At 31.0% G+C, this 13,413-nt stretch overlaps 2 protein-coding genes across 3 annotated transcripts; both read right to left on the bottom strand.

Annotated features, from left to right (window-relative positions):
• Positions 1–859: 859 nt before the first annotated feature.
• Positions 860–7,064, bottom strand: LOC108729884 (cytochrome P450 6A1-like). The gene is given in 7 exon segments (XM_018459235.1): positions 860–1,427; positions 1,536–1,787; positions 2,521–2,742; positions 3,580–3,954; positions 3,957–4,113; positions 4,865–5,234; positions 6,940–7,064. Coding segments are annotated over 6 exon segments (1,515 nt in total). The 5' UTR covers positions 5,198–5,234; positions 6,940–7,064; the 3' UTR covers positions 860–1,251.
• Positions 7,065–9,241: 2,177 nt separating this feature from the next.
• Positions 9,242–12,457, bottom strand: LOC108729885 (uncharacterized). Of its 2 annotated transcripts, none has more exons than XM_018459237.1 (4): positions 12,305–12,457; positions 12,015–12,085; positions 11,805–11,887; positions 9,242–11,338 (listed from the first exon to the last, which is right to left on the bottom strand). In XM_018459237.1, exons 3-4 carry the CDS (start codon positions 11,859–11,861, stop codon positions 10,082–10,084), a joined length of 1,314 nt encoding a protein of 437 aa, XP_018314739.1. In that variant the 5' UTR covers positions 11,862–11,887; positions 12,015–12,085; positions 12,305–12,457; the 3' UTR covers positions 9,242–10,081. The 2 variants fall into 2 exon arrangements, with proteins under 2 accessions (XP_018314739.1, XP_018314738.1); XM_018459236.1 differs by having other exon boundaries at positions 11,703–11,887.
• Positions 12,458–13,413: the final 956 nt, after the last annotated feature.

Raw genomic sequence — 13,413 nt, forward strand, 5'->3', positions numbered from 1 at the left:
GAGACACAGCGTCTGCTCTAACGTCCTTCCTTGCTCCAACCTTATTACTCCTTCTTTCTCTAAACCTATCCGCACACCGGAGTTCGGACGTAACAATACAAAATATTTATTTAAAATCTGCAAATTTTTTTTCTGTGTATAATACCTCTCTTTTGAAGAATGTAATTTTTAAAATAACTATACAACTTACTCGTGACCATAAAGTTATTTTATTAAAAGAATTTTTATATAAAATATTTAAAAATTTATACTATAAAGTATTAAACATTCATTTCACAGGAGATTAATATTGTAAAACGCTATTATGTAAAATAATTATTTAAAAAACTTATTAAAATATAACTTGATTACATATTTTATTATTTGTGCGTATGTCAACCTTCTTCCTTACTCAAATTAGTTCACTAATGCCCGCATTCATAGTCAGGCCTTATATTTAAGGCTTCCTTAAATTTATCTTCAGATGCTCTACGAATTATTTTATTGGCTATTGAGCCAATGAAAGATAAGATCTAAAGATTTTTATAAACTTTATAATCTTTGTATTGTTTCTAAAATTAAGAGTCCCATATTCTTTGTTATGATTTTAAGATTCACGTTATATTATATAAGATATGTATAAGATATCTATACACAGAGAGAATTTTATTTTAAAATTTACTCCGAAAATATGGTAGTTGTGGTACAATATTTTAAAGATTTTTACCATGCACTTCAGTAAAATTAATCAAACTTATTTTATACTTTATTGTAGTTTTATTAATGAATGAGAGAGATTTATATTAAAATTCTTGAAAATACATTGTTGTCTCACGACTATCATATTTTCAGGGTAAACTCTTAGAAAAAATTCTCTCCGTATATGCAACATAAAATTAAATTATCCTAATATGCAGCGTATATCTAAAATCGAGACATAAAAATATCATGGATCTATTTTAAGTAATTAATATGAGATATTAATTCACAATATCAATAAAAACAATAAGGTCCTGGCACATAAAAATACTTAAGACTTAAGCAGTAAGGAAATCAACATGTTGCATTCGCTACTGCTCATGTTATGATCTTACGATCTGTACTGTGATTGGACGATTCACTTACTGCTCAAATTTTACGTCTTAAGTTTTTCTATGTGCCATGGCCATGATCTTTATAATGGTCGCACATCCTATCATTATTGTAAAAATGTCAGATTTCTGCCACTTTTTATTACGAATGCTTTCCATGGAAGTTATGAAAAAGCTTAAATTAAGTTCGATTAATTTTAATTATTTTCAAGTACATTAATTCTTTTGGTGTTAATAAGAATGTCTTAGGATTTTTTACGTAAGGTAAGGTTGGAGTTTTCTCACAAGTCTCGAATTTGTAATTCCGTAGTACCTTTATAAGCCCAATTTTACTCTGATAAACACCGAAGCGTGCACCTGAAAATAAAAAGTGATTATAATATGAAATAGCTCAAAGTTATCGAATAAAAATATTTTTAGAGTAAAAAGAAATAGAAAATGATATTTAAATTTATTTAATTTTACCAATACAATTCCTTGGCCCGTCCCCGAAAGGTAGATAAGTCATCGAATGCCTACTTTGCACAGCATCGTCACAAAATCTTTCTGGGTCGAAGACATCTGGCTTTGGATAAATATCTGAATCTTGATGAATCGCGTAAACAGGAATCCATACTTTTTGGTTTTTCGGTATACTAACTTTGGTACCATCAAAAGTATAACTCGACATAGATTGTCTCATAAGAAATGTCACTGGCGGGTATTTTCGTAAGGTTTCTGTATGCATTAAAAATAATGTTACATTATAAGAATGTATTTAAAAAAAACTATGATTAAATTGAAGAAGGTTATTACAAATGAGATATACATACAGGGTTGACAAATAACGCATTACTTGTAACGTCGTTACCTTGTTATAATAATGATTTGGTAATGATATTATGAATTTTTTATGATGGTAATGCTGACATCAGAGTTAGAAAAGTTAATCGTTACTTGTAATGGATTGGAAAAGTTATTCGTTACTGAAAAAAATAACTCTTAATTTGTAACGTGTTACTTTTTAGTAATGAGTAACGTTACGCGTAACGTTACACGTTACTGATTATACTTTTTCAGTGTAACGCGTAATAGTGACAAGTTACTTTTCAAAGTGACTTTTTTAACCCTAGTACAATCTTAGCGTTTAGTTAATTAGTGTTACCATCATAAAAAATTGCAACATCGTCATCAAATTGTTTACTATAAAAAGTAATGACAAAATAACTGAAAAGTAACGTTTGCCAACCCTATATACATATATACATATAACTATATTAGAATTTCACTAAAAAGAACATAGCGTACATTAAATGCATTTACATGCACTGAAAAAATATTAATAACAATTAGATTAAAGTTTATTAGCAATAAAGTTATATTGCAACATCGTCGAAAAAAAAGAAAAGAGAATGAAAGAGACAAAAGCATATTACTTTCTTATTTAATATTTTTTCTTCAAATAACGTACCTTTAAAAACTTTATCTAAATAATCCATTTTTTTTACATTATCGTATGTTAAATCTTCACCATATTTTGCATAGACTTCATTAATTTCTTTACGTAAGCTATGTTGTATTTTTTCATTTAGTGCTAATTCGTAAAGCGCATTGCTAATAGTAGTCGAGGAAGTTTCAAAGCCAGCAACGAAAAATACGAATGCTTGAGCAGCCATTAAACTATCTGTGAAATCTGAAATGTCATTTTTTCTTATAAATAAATCTAACAAATAATTTAATTTTCATTCGATTACATAAATTAATTACTTAACAATTTATATATATGTATAAAATTTATAACTTTGAAAATAATGAATACAATTTTTATTGTATATAAATTGTTGACGATTAATTTATGTAAAAATAATAATTGTTAATTTTGCTAAAATATAGCTATAATAAAAAAGTTATCCTTGTCTGATCATAGTAAAGTTAAAATTAATTAATTTTATTTTGATGTTTTTATTATAAAATTATTTCAAACAATGTGTAAACAAATGTAATTTTTCCATGTAAGAAATTGTCTTATATCGGAAAAAAGCAACATACCCAGCAAACATAAAGTTACATATAATATACGAGTACATATATGTTATAGTAGTTGTAATTTCTAACTCAACAATATAACTGTAATGTAACATATGTGTCACATATTACAGTTATATTGTTGAGTGAATAAATAACGAGTAACAGATATGTTACATGTTACTTATGGCGAATTCGATTGGAAGCAGTAGTGCGCACTGATGCATATTAAAGCTATTGTACATGGATTTAATTTGAGTATAAAAATGAAATACTAATATTTTGAATTGTGAAATACATATTTTATCTAATAGTACAATAAAATGTATTGGGTATTTCATGATTTAATCGAGTTCTATGTTTATTTATAAACATTTCTTTATGTTATTTTGTGTACAACGGCTTTAATTGCAATAGTGCGCACTGAATGCGTCCAATTGAATTCGCTATTAGTGTTTGCTGGATATTATACGTATAAGACACATATGATCACATAAGTACATACCAAAATCATCACCCAATTTATCTGGATGTTTCTTTAATTCACGTAATATATCAATAAAATCATTTCTAGTAACATTATTCGTTTCTCTGTAATCCATGGTCTCCATGATGATTCGTGTGAAGAATTTAGTAGTTTCTGTTTGCGGTAAGATATAACCGAGCATTTCGTACAGCTGCGGAAAAGATTCTCTCATTCTTATTCGTAACATATTTATCCATGTCGGATTTAATATTTTTCTTCCCATTTTGCGAAATTCGCTGTCCTTGTCTGACAATGCGTTCATCTCGATACCGAAGACACAGAAACCGATTACATCAGTTGCATATTTGGCCATCAACTCGCGGCATTCTACTGGTTCATTCAATTCCTGCTCGCTATCTTTTCCATGTACAGGATCAGGTGGTCAGCACATTCTGATATTAAAGAAAACATCTCCTTTAGTTTACCGGATGTAAAAACAGGTGACAATCGTATTCTCAACGGTCGCCATTTCTTTGGCTTCATAGCGAAAAGATGTTGCGACAATGGCTCGACCTACAATATATGACAGAAACAATACATAAATCGAGTAAATTTTTAACTCAAAATTAATTTTTACTAATTTACAAAACTAGCTTAAAAGAATTTGCTTAAGACTTTTAAAAGTAAATCTCATGATTTTTAATAAGTCTCGACAGGGTTAGGTAGTACTAAGTTAAAAAGATAAAAGTTAAAAAGTTAATTAATTTTAATTTAACTTAGTTACATTTTAGACTCTTAACTTTTTAACTTAATTTAGTTACATTTTATCGGTAACTATTAACTTTTAATTTGATTTTTTTGAAGTCAATCCTCAAACACAATACGAGAGGATAATGAGTATATAATTTAGTAATTTTATATTATATAATCGTTACTTGTGAACAAAAATAACCAGATTCTTTAATAAATATGCTGTGAGAAAGAAAAAATACGAAAAATCATGTCAAACTTTTTTTTCTTTTTTCTGATTGTTCGTTCGAATCAATTTTAACTTTTCAATTATTTTTTTATTAACTTAACTTTTAATTTAATTAATTTCATTATGGATTAACTTGTATTTTAATTAAGTTAAATTTTCAAGGCTGTTAACTTTAACTTAACTTAGTTAAAAAAATAGTTAATTTACTCAACCCAGAATCTCGATCGTCATTCATAAAATATAGAATTATGTATACTTATATGATGCGCTGTGTATTCCGTTTACTCTTCGTATATTTTTATACTACTTTATGTATTCTTATAATGACTTTTAGCGTATTCTCACCTTTTCGATACTGGGAAATCCTCTGTCAGCAAAGTTGGAGAAATCTTTGATAAGAATATTCTTAATTAAATCTAGATCTTTTACAATAAGAATGGGTGTCTTCCTAGCGAATATCCCAATCAATGGTTCATTTTTGTAAGTGTTATATATTTCTGTCACATAATCACCCACAAATTTTTTATTAAGCATAACGTCTTTAAAATTACCAAGTCCCGGTATTGGTCGTGGACCAGGAACGCCACGTGACTTCCAAAAGTCGAAAGTCGACGTGAGGAAATAATAAATAGCAAGAATTACGGCGGCAATGCCACATAATATTTCAAAGGATTCCATTATCCAATCGTCGATTAATTATTATGAATAATCTTTACTGAAAAAAAGAGAAAAGATGTTCTGTTGTATAATAAGTCTCCGTCTTAAGGTACCCCCATAGCAAAGGGTCACATTCACACAATAGCGTCACAATATGATCAGGAAGAAAATATAATGTCACTGTGAGATCATAACAAAATGTTAAAAAAACATTCGCATATCATCATGACATTGCTATGACATTATATTTGTGATAAAGCGGACATTAGCATGTCATCGCATGACGTAATCATAATTATTGTGATGTAACTGATGTTTTTTGTTATGAGGGTATTATAGTAAAAGGTAGTTAAATTTGATATAAATGTACGATAAAATATGTACGGTAAAATGTGTTTAAACTAAATTTTTGATGAAATTTTATTGATATTAAAAATCAGTTTTTCTCCCAATTCGACTACCGCACGGAGAAAAATAATTTGCTAATATGGCAAATTTTATGTTACTGTAGTAAAATCTATCAGTTATTATGTGGACAGCAAAGAGATTCGTTAAAAGTACTGATTGCTATTTGTTGAATATAATTTAGCTAAAACTACAAATTATTTTGGGTAATTAAGGTAGTTCTTCAATATTTCTTGTAAATTTATAGCTTGAACTGAAAATTGTATAAATTCACAAGAAAGATTAGGCAAGAAGAACAGCCTTGACCGGAAATGGCCGTTTTTCACTTATGTATGTTTCATTTCTGTACCTTTCATGATACTAACGTGCATGCAAAAAATACAAATAATCTTGAAACTTTTATTCGAGAAACATCACTAGAATTAATATTTACACAAATGCGCAATACGTTACATCATCAAAGAAGATAATTAAGAAAATTGAAGGAAAAAAAACAGTATATATAGACAATTATCTTTCAATACAGCATGCTGAGATGTATAAATATTACGTCATGATACGATGCAAATTATCTTGAAAATTAGAAGTAAAATTCAATTCATCGCCCGCTATAAATAGGATTTACTGAAAAACACAATTCGATGATTTCTCAGATTTCTCCATTGATGTATTTTTATTATATAATCCCTATTTTTATTTATTACCAAAATAAAAGTTTTCCGTTTATAATTAGCATCAATAAATTCGAAGCGATTTCTCGATATACTGGAGTAGAAAAAACGAGAAAAAACTTACAATAAAATACTGTTCTTTCGCTTTAAAATTTGAAACTATCCTTGATCTTAAGCAATACTTTTTTAGCAATAAGATGGCAATAGAGTGATGAAAGATATATTACGGACACAAATATATCAACATTACTTTAATTTTAATGACAATTTTTCCGCGCATATAATGCAAGAATAATTGAATGCACACATCTATAACGCACATACGCACTGTCAAGATATTAAGAGGCTCGTTAAAAACACATCGTTGCAATGCTCCAACGTCCCATTTATAACGCATGATACGTCACCGACGAAATATTTGAGAGATAAAGTGAATAATACCATTTATCAATAGAATTTGATATCATTTTGTTATTCATCACGTAATCAAAAGAAAAAATTACGTCAAAAAATTGATTTCTTTCGCTTTTCCATTCTGCTCCATCTTAATAAGCGACTTCGTTGTCTGATAATAAGTCGACGTGTAATAAAGCGATTTATTTTAACACACTTAGCAAAATAAAATTACCTTTTTTCTTTCTGAAGTCTTTTCAATTTGATATTAGTTACGCAATGGACATGACATACCTAATTGCAGATGTAATTTGACAATGCGATGTAATTGCACTGGCGATATTGCTGCGTACTACTGAGTGTCAGCTTGTAAGTAAACTACTATCATACTAGCTCGCAACGGCACGTGTATAACTTGAAATAACACTAACTGCTGCTGTCTAGTCTTGCGAAATTATATAGACAGATAAGGAGATGTTGAGCTATAGCGAAATTCTCTGAACGTCTTATCAATGATTGTCGCTATCGTTAACTAGCGTCAGCCAATGGCGATACAATCCTGGAAGAAAGAGCAGCTCTCATTAGCTGTCGCTAGTTAACGATAGTGATAATTGTCGAACCGTTTAGAGAATCCTGCAACTGGTACATGAGTCACAATGAATTGTGGAAATAACCAAGATTTATCTCTTTCCGTTGCTCGATGCCATGACTGTAATAATAATAAAAAAAATTTGAACCGATTAAACAATTTATTGTTTATCTATTAAGTTGCTGCAATTCTGGTATCAACACATACTTAGCAATGCATACTTAGCAAACAACATGCCATCAACAAGATAGACACGTTGCTATTTGGGAGAAAACTGCTTTTCAAACGTTTTAAAACAATGTCACTCTTGGGTCACATTTGACCCTGCATCCACCGTGCGTGCGAGTATCACAACGTCCACTGTCCGAAGGTTAATTTTAAAGTTTATTGATGTCAAAAAAACTCCTGATGAAGCTAGTGGTAGCGTCGCGAATTGGCAACGACACGAATATATACGCAATGACGTTCACACGTCAAGCGATCAAGCTGTCAAGCGACCCGTTTTATATTTTTATGCACTTGATATCGCGACGCTGCCGCGTCACTTGATTATATAAAATATTTTTATATATTATATATTTTATTACACAACATATATTACATAACATATATTACATAAAACATCTATGCGCATTAGATGAAAGAGATAGTACTACTGACGTCACTAGTAGGAAATATTCTTGTCTACATTTATTATTTATTTAATTTGTTACAAAATTTCTTTCTACCTTTATAGAAATGGAATACTAGTACCGGCCAATTAATCACTTATTTTTAATTAATATTAAAAGATTTGTTAAATGATTGTATACAAATTGGCCACTATAAGTATTACATTTCTATAAGATTCTTTCTGGAGGGATATTTTTGAGCTGATTTTTCGAAGATATCCGGCAAAGTTGAAAGATGGTAAAACTGAACGTAAATGTTCATCCGAGTTTATCGGAGACTGTGACGGAGAATTTACGGACGAGAAATGTGGTCACAAAATCGTGGATTTATGCGCATCCAATTAAATTTACAAATATCACCGGTCTTTCACACACGGTGCGTATCCCATAAAAAAAGATAAAGTATAAACATTTTTGAAAATTATTGTTGGAGAATAAGCATCGTTTTTAGACATCAAGAATTGAAATAGCGCTGGAAAGAAATGGGACGTTTTCTTTTTTATGCTCGTTTCTATCAATGTAAATTAATTTTAATTTTGGTTCAACTTGTTTTTCATCTTTTTCTCATTTTGGAATTAGAAAAAGATGAAAGTTAGTTGAACCAAAAATAAAATTAAACTACATTTGTATAAACGGGCATTAATAATTTTAAAAATATTTTATAAATTGACGTGTTACGCTTGAAATAATCGATTGTGCTCTATGGGGACGGAGGGTGAGTAGAATAAACACACATATAATTTAATAACACAATTTGCTTTGTTAATTGTACTCTCCAGTTAATCATTTGACTTAACAGAGAAGAGACAATTTATGGCAACTCCCATCCATACAGTAGGGACATGCTCATCCTCGGTCTCACATAGAATATTTTTTTCCAACATATGCGGACTATAGTTTGTCAAGACATCGATGAAAATTACCTTTCTAACATTTACGGACTATATGTTATTAAGATATCGACGAAAATTAACTTGCTGAAGATGGTTTAAAGAAAAACCGAAACGTTCAAGGAAATTGTATCGACACTCATGGTAGATAAATATATTATGTGAATATTACTCGAATTATTTTGTTATATAATTTGCGCACCAATTTCCGCGCTATATTAACGCTCTCATTGACCGTATATTTTATTATTGTATTTAAAAATATTCGTGACGCATTTTTGAAATTGCATCAATTAATTCAATGATAATTCTAATGATAAGATATTTGATTTAAAAATTAGTATCTTTCGATCGATATTAACTCATTTAACTTTTACTCAGAAAAAATGAATGAAATATATATAATAAAAAAATAAGAGATTGATGGAAAATAGTTTTTTTTTGGCTTATTCAATATTCATAAATTCAATCAAATATTATTTGCAGGATATGTTGCAAGTGAAACAGTACATATTAAAGAAATTCAGTGGCATAAAGAATAATGCAACACAGCCTTTCTGTTTCGGTCCATTGCTAGCGCAGTCTATGCTGAAACTCAGCGCGCTAAATTAATGATTAGATTTTGTTCGGTGATGCAAGAAAGCATGCGTCAGGCTTTTTTATTTGATTTGAATCCAGAGAAGATTTAGTCTCGTCAGTACGAAAAGTTTTTATTTGATTTATCTCGAAGAAATTTGACTAGAGAGCTTATCTCCACCCGTCTTGGATCAAACGAATTTTATCTATATTATTTGATACCGTATCTTTGTGCCAAAGACGCTGGAGACTGTGCAATGGAGAATGAACATGTTGCGGTTACACCTGTTGTAATGAAGTCCTCTTGTTCAATGAAAAATGATATATCCACGGCCACCGTGAACTACTCTTCTAAATCATAGTTATCTGCGTATAGATCTGACGCAGTGATTGATTATCTGTTTAAGAGAAATCGTTTTAAACATTTGTGCTATGATATCATTAGTGCAAATCGAGTCCGTGATCTACGTGATCTCAGAGGAAATTACGATCACACAAAGTTTCCTGCTGTGGCTGTTATTGATTTCGTTCTTTACGCATCTCCGCATTCTGATAAAACGACCCTTTGCCAGAAATATGGTTTTCTGACGATGTTATTGAGTGAACTTCCTTCAAAAGAGGAATTATTTCTGACCATCACGATTTGCTCCAATATGCTCAGTTTTCCATTACTGTATTACCATTTCATGAAGTATTAACCAAGGAAAGTATTAACCGAGCAGGTTTTGTAGTCCGGTATTGTAGTCGATACTCGCTTCTTGTTTGGCAACAGACACGCTTCGGATATCATAAGCTGACCATCTTGCTCCTTTTTGAGCTCTCTCTCCAAATAGATGGATTGATCCGAGATAAAACTCAACATTAGAGATATACTCTGGAGACCAGAAATGATCAATTGTGCCAGAAATTGGCGAGCTAATGTTGTAAACTGGATCATTATCATCCCAGGTTAGGTCGGAACACCTAATATCTTCTACATCGTTCGACGGTAGTATGGTAAAGTTGCTATTACCACCATAGTCTACACCACCCATGTGAACAAACTTTGTGTACTTCCGTCCAATTAATTCAATAGCGTCCATGATGATATTAATATCTTCGCGTAATTGATCGATGCCATAAAATGTAGGCATAATTTCATCCGCATTACTTAAGATGGGAAACGCTTCATTAGGAGCGCCATCATCACGTGGTTTTTCCTGCAACGTCCATCGTGCATTAGGAAAAGGACTGTGGTCGTAGAAATATTTACGTGTAGCATAAGCTGTTGCTGCACTACTTAGTGCCACTACATAAGTGCGCAAGGTGGAGAAATTGATAACAGTTGGATCATAACACACAATGTGATTGAGTGTAGGTGCTTTTACCATGCGTGGAATATATAAAGTGCCGAATGCCTTTGCAACTCCAATCGACGAAATTAAGTTGACGAGAGGAGCAAAGTACGCTCCTAGTTCACAAACAATGCGAACAAACTCAGACTTAACATCAATCGTGATGAAATCATTCGTACCAATGTTTCTTGAACACTGGTTAAGCATCGTCTGCATCAACTTCACATTCAATTGAAGCAACGTTACTCTATATAACGCCGAGCATAAACCGTGGAAATCAACATTCTGTATATTCAAGCGTGCAAACTTACAAATCAAAAATCTTATCATAAAGCCGATGGACCTCGTTGAAATAGGAAGTATAATACTTCTTGGTGTTATCATGATCTGTATGCTCTTCATAGCCTCGTTCTGTCGTTTGAAGCCATAGTATAACTTTTCATAAAGCGCTTGTTTTGCATTAGAGTCGTTCTTTTGAAATGAAGTCTGTGAAGTCGAAGCTCGAAAATCATCAGACCTCTTCTCACTCTGCTGTTTCTCCTTAGCTTTAGCCTTAGGGCAAGGCTTCTTCTTGAGAATCTCCTCCTTAACTTCTAAGGTAGATACTGCTACTTTCTCCATCTTGAGTTTCACCTGGAAACAGAAATGTTTTTCTAATCCCGGAAATCCACAAGTCAAGAAAAATACTATTACAAAAAAAGATATGTATTGTTTCTTTTTATATGCTATTTCATTCTAAATATTATCTTATTCAATCTAACTTACTGAAGTTAACAAAAATGATGGGCTAATTTATCATAGCCAAAATCTGTTATAGAATCTCTAATTCACTGTGTTACACTGTGTCTTTAGTGAATTCACTTGCATTACACTAATATATACTAAAAGCTGCTATACATTAAATTAACTACGTTAAATGTAAAAGCATATATGTATATAAATATTTTAACCGAATTCACCATGTGTCTCTTGCTGATAAGCATCCTAAATTACATACTTGCTTAAGAGACTTGATAGATCGTTTAGGCTTATCGTCATTCAGCAGGCTGTAGCCGCTATCCTGCGAATCTACAGTAGGTTCCTTTAATATTTTCTTTACCATAGGTTTTGGAGGTACATATTGAGATCTAAGGCCATCTTCCCCTAATGTAATCATCCTTGTGTTCCTTGTGTCCACTGATTCTATATCCAAAACATTGTTAAATACATGAATTATACATTGTATATTATAAAAATAACAGAAATATTTTCTTCAGAAATATTTAAATGACTTGAGCATGAAAGAGAAACGAGTTCAAAAAATGTTCACCTAAACCTAGAAGATTCTATTTCTTCCTCTATTGTGTTCAATCGAAGAGCCTCCAGTCTTTTGTCGAGTGCCTAAAAAAGTCATCAGAATTTTCATCCCTCTTCTGCACAACGAAGAATACAAGCGCGATAGTCGAGATGCTCCAAAGCGAAAAAACGCGAGACGACAAACCGCGGAAAGTCTTCTCGTCGTCGACGGAAACTCTAGAGCTCGAAGGAGGTTATAGGTTAACGCGAGACGTTCACTCTTACACTCCGATTTGGAAAACGAAATTCTGGGATATGTCTTACTACGGATTCCTCAATCTGCTCCCAGCTCTCGAGAATTTCGTTCATGGTCCGGGTGCGTCGCAGAAATTCTCATAACTCGCGTGCAGCGTACGAATTCTGATATGCTGCGAGGACTGAAATAAAGAACAGCACGCCCGTCGGCCCGTGCACCGTGCGGTCCTTGCCGTGATCAACATGAAATGGCACAGTCCACTCCATCGATTTGTGCGAAAATGCGTAGTTATGGTGGAATGATATAAGATGAAGCCTTAGAAAATAATATCAAAATGGAAATTATCTGAGCATTATATCCCTGGTGAAAATTTTTATACAAATTGGAACATTTTTCAGAAATATTCAGAAATATTCGGAAAGTTTACATCTTCTTTCAGAATCTTTCATACAAGTGCAAATTCTGAAATATTCTGAGATTTCTTATTCCATAATTTTTAAAAAATATTTTTAAATTTTTTAGATTTTATAACATTTTTATCAGAAATTTACTTACAAAAAATCTTAGAAATTATTTTACGATATTTCATAATTAATATACATATATATATGAAAAATTCTGAGAAAAAATGTAGATTTTTTAAGAAGTTATTCCAATTCGTATAAAAAAATGTGAGAAGGTTATATAGAAATTATGAAAAATTATTTAGAAATTCTAAAAAATTATATAAAAATTATGAAAAATTATATTAAAAATTCTGAGAAAAATTTTTATCAGGGATGGACATTATGTAATATAATTATATAAAATAAAAATATAATTGAAAACACTAAAATGAAACATTTTTTATGATTCCAATAAATAATAATCATTACTGTATTTACAAAATCATTTACCTTTGAGACAATTTAAATAAAAGTTAGTACGTCGATTTTAACATTAAACGTTGAACGATAAATTTTTTAGAAATCTTTACCTTATCTTTATCTGCTTATTGTAGGTTTGTATATATAATGCATAGACATACATATATTGAAAGAAGGAAAATAGTAGCAAAATAAGTATGACAATGTCATAAAGAATTATTTCTCTATTTATTTCAATCCATACCATCAAACATTTACTGTAGAAAAATGTATAGTGTGCTGGGTCCGACTATGTATATTTATGACCTTTC

This window comes from Mycetomoellerius zeteki, unplaced genomic scaffold, assembly GCF_001594055.1.
Source record: "Mycetomoellerius zeteki isolate Tzet28-1 unplaced genomic scaffold, Tzet1.0 scaffold81, whole genome shotgun sequence".
In the NCBI taxonomy this organism is placed as follows: domain Eukaryota; kingdom Metazoa; phylum Arthropoda; class Insecta; order Hymenoptera; family Formicidae; genus Mycetomoellerius; species Mycetomoellerius zeteki.

Coding starts and splice junctions, on each gene's coding strand:
- LOC108729885 (XM_018459236.1), bottom strand. CDS start 11,861: ATGATTACATTAGGGGAAGATGGCCTTAGATCTCAATATGTACCTCCA. Junction 11,339..11,702: donor CTATCAAGTCTCTTAAGCAA/GTATGTAATTTA, acceptor TTCTGTTTCCAG/GTGAAACTCAAGATGGAGAA.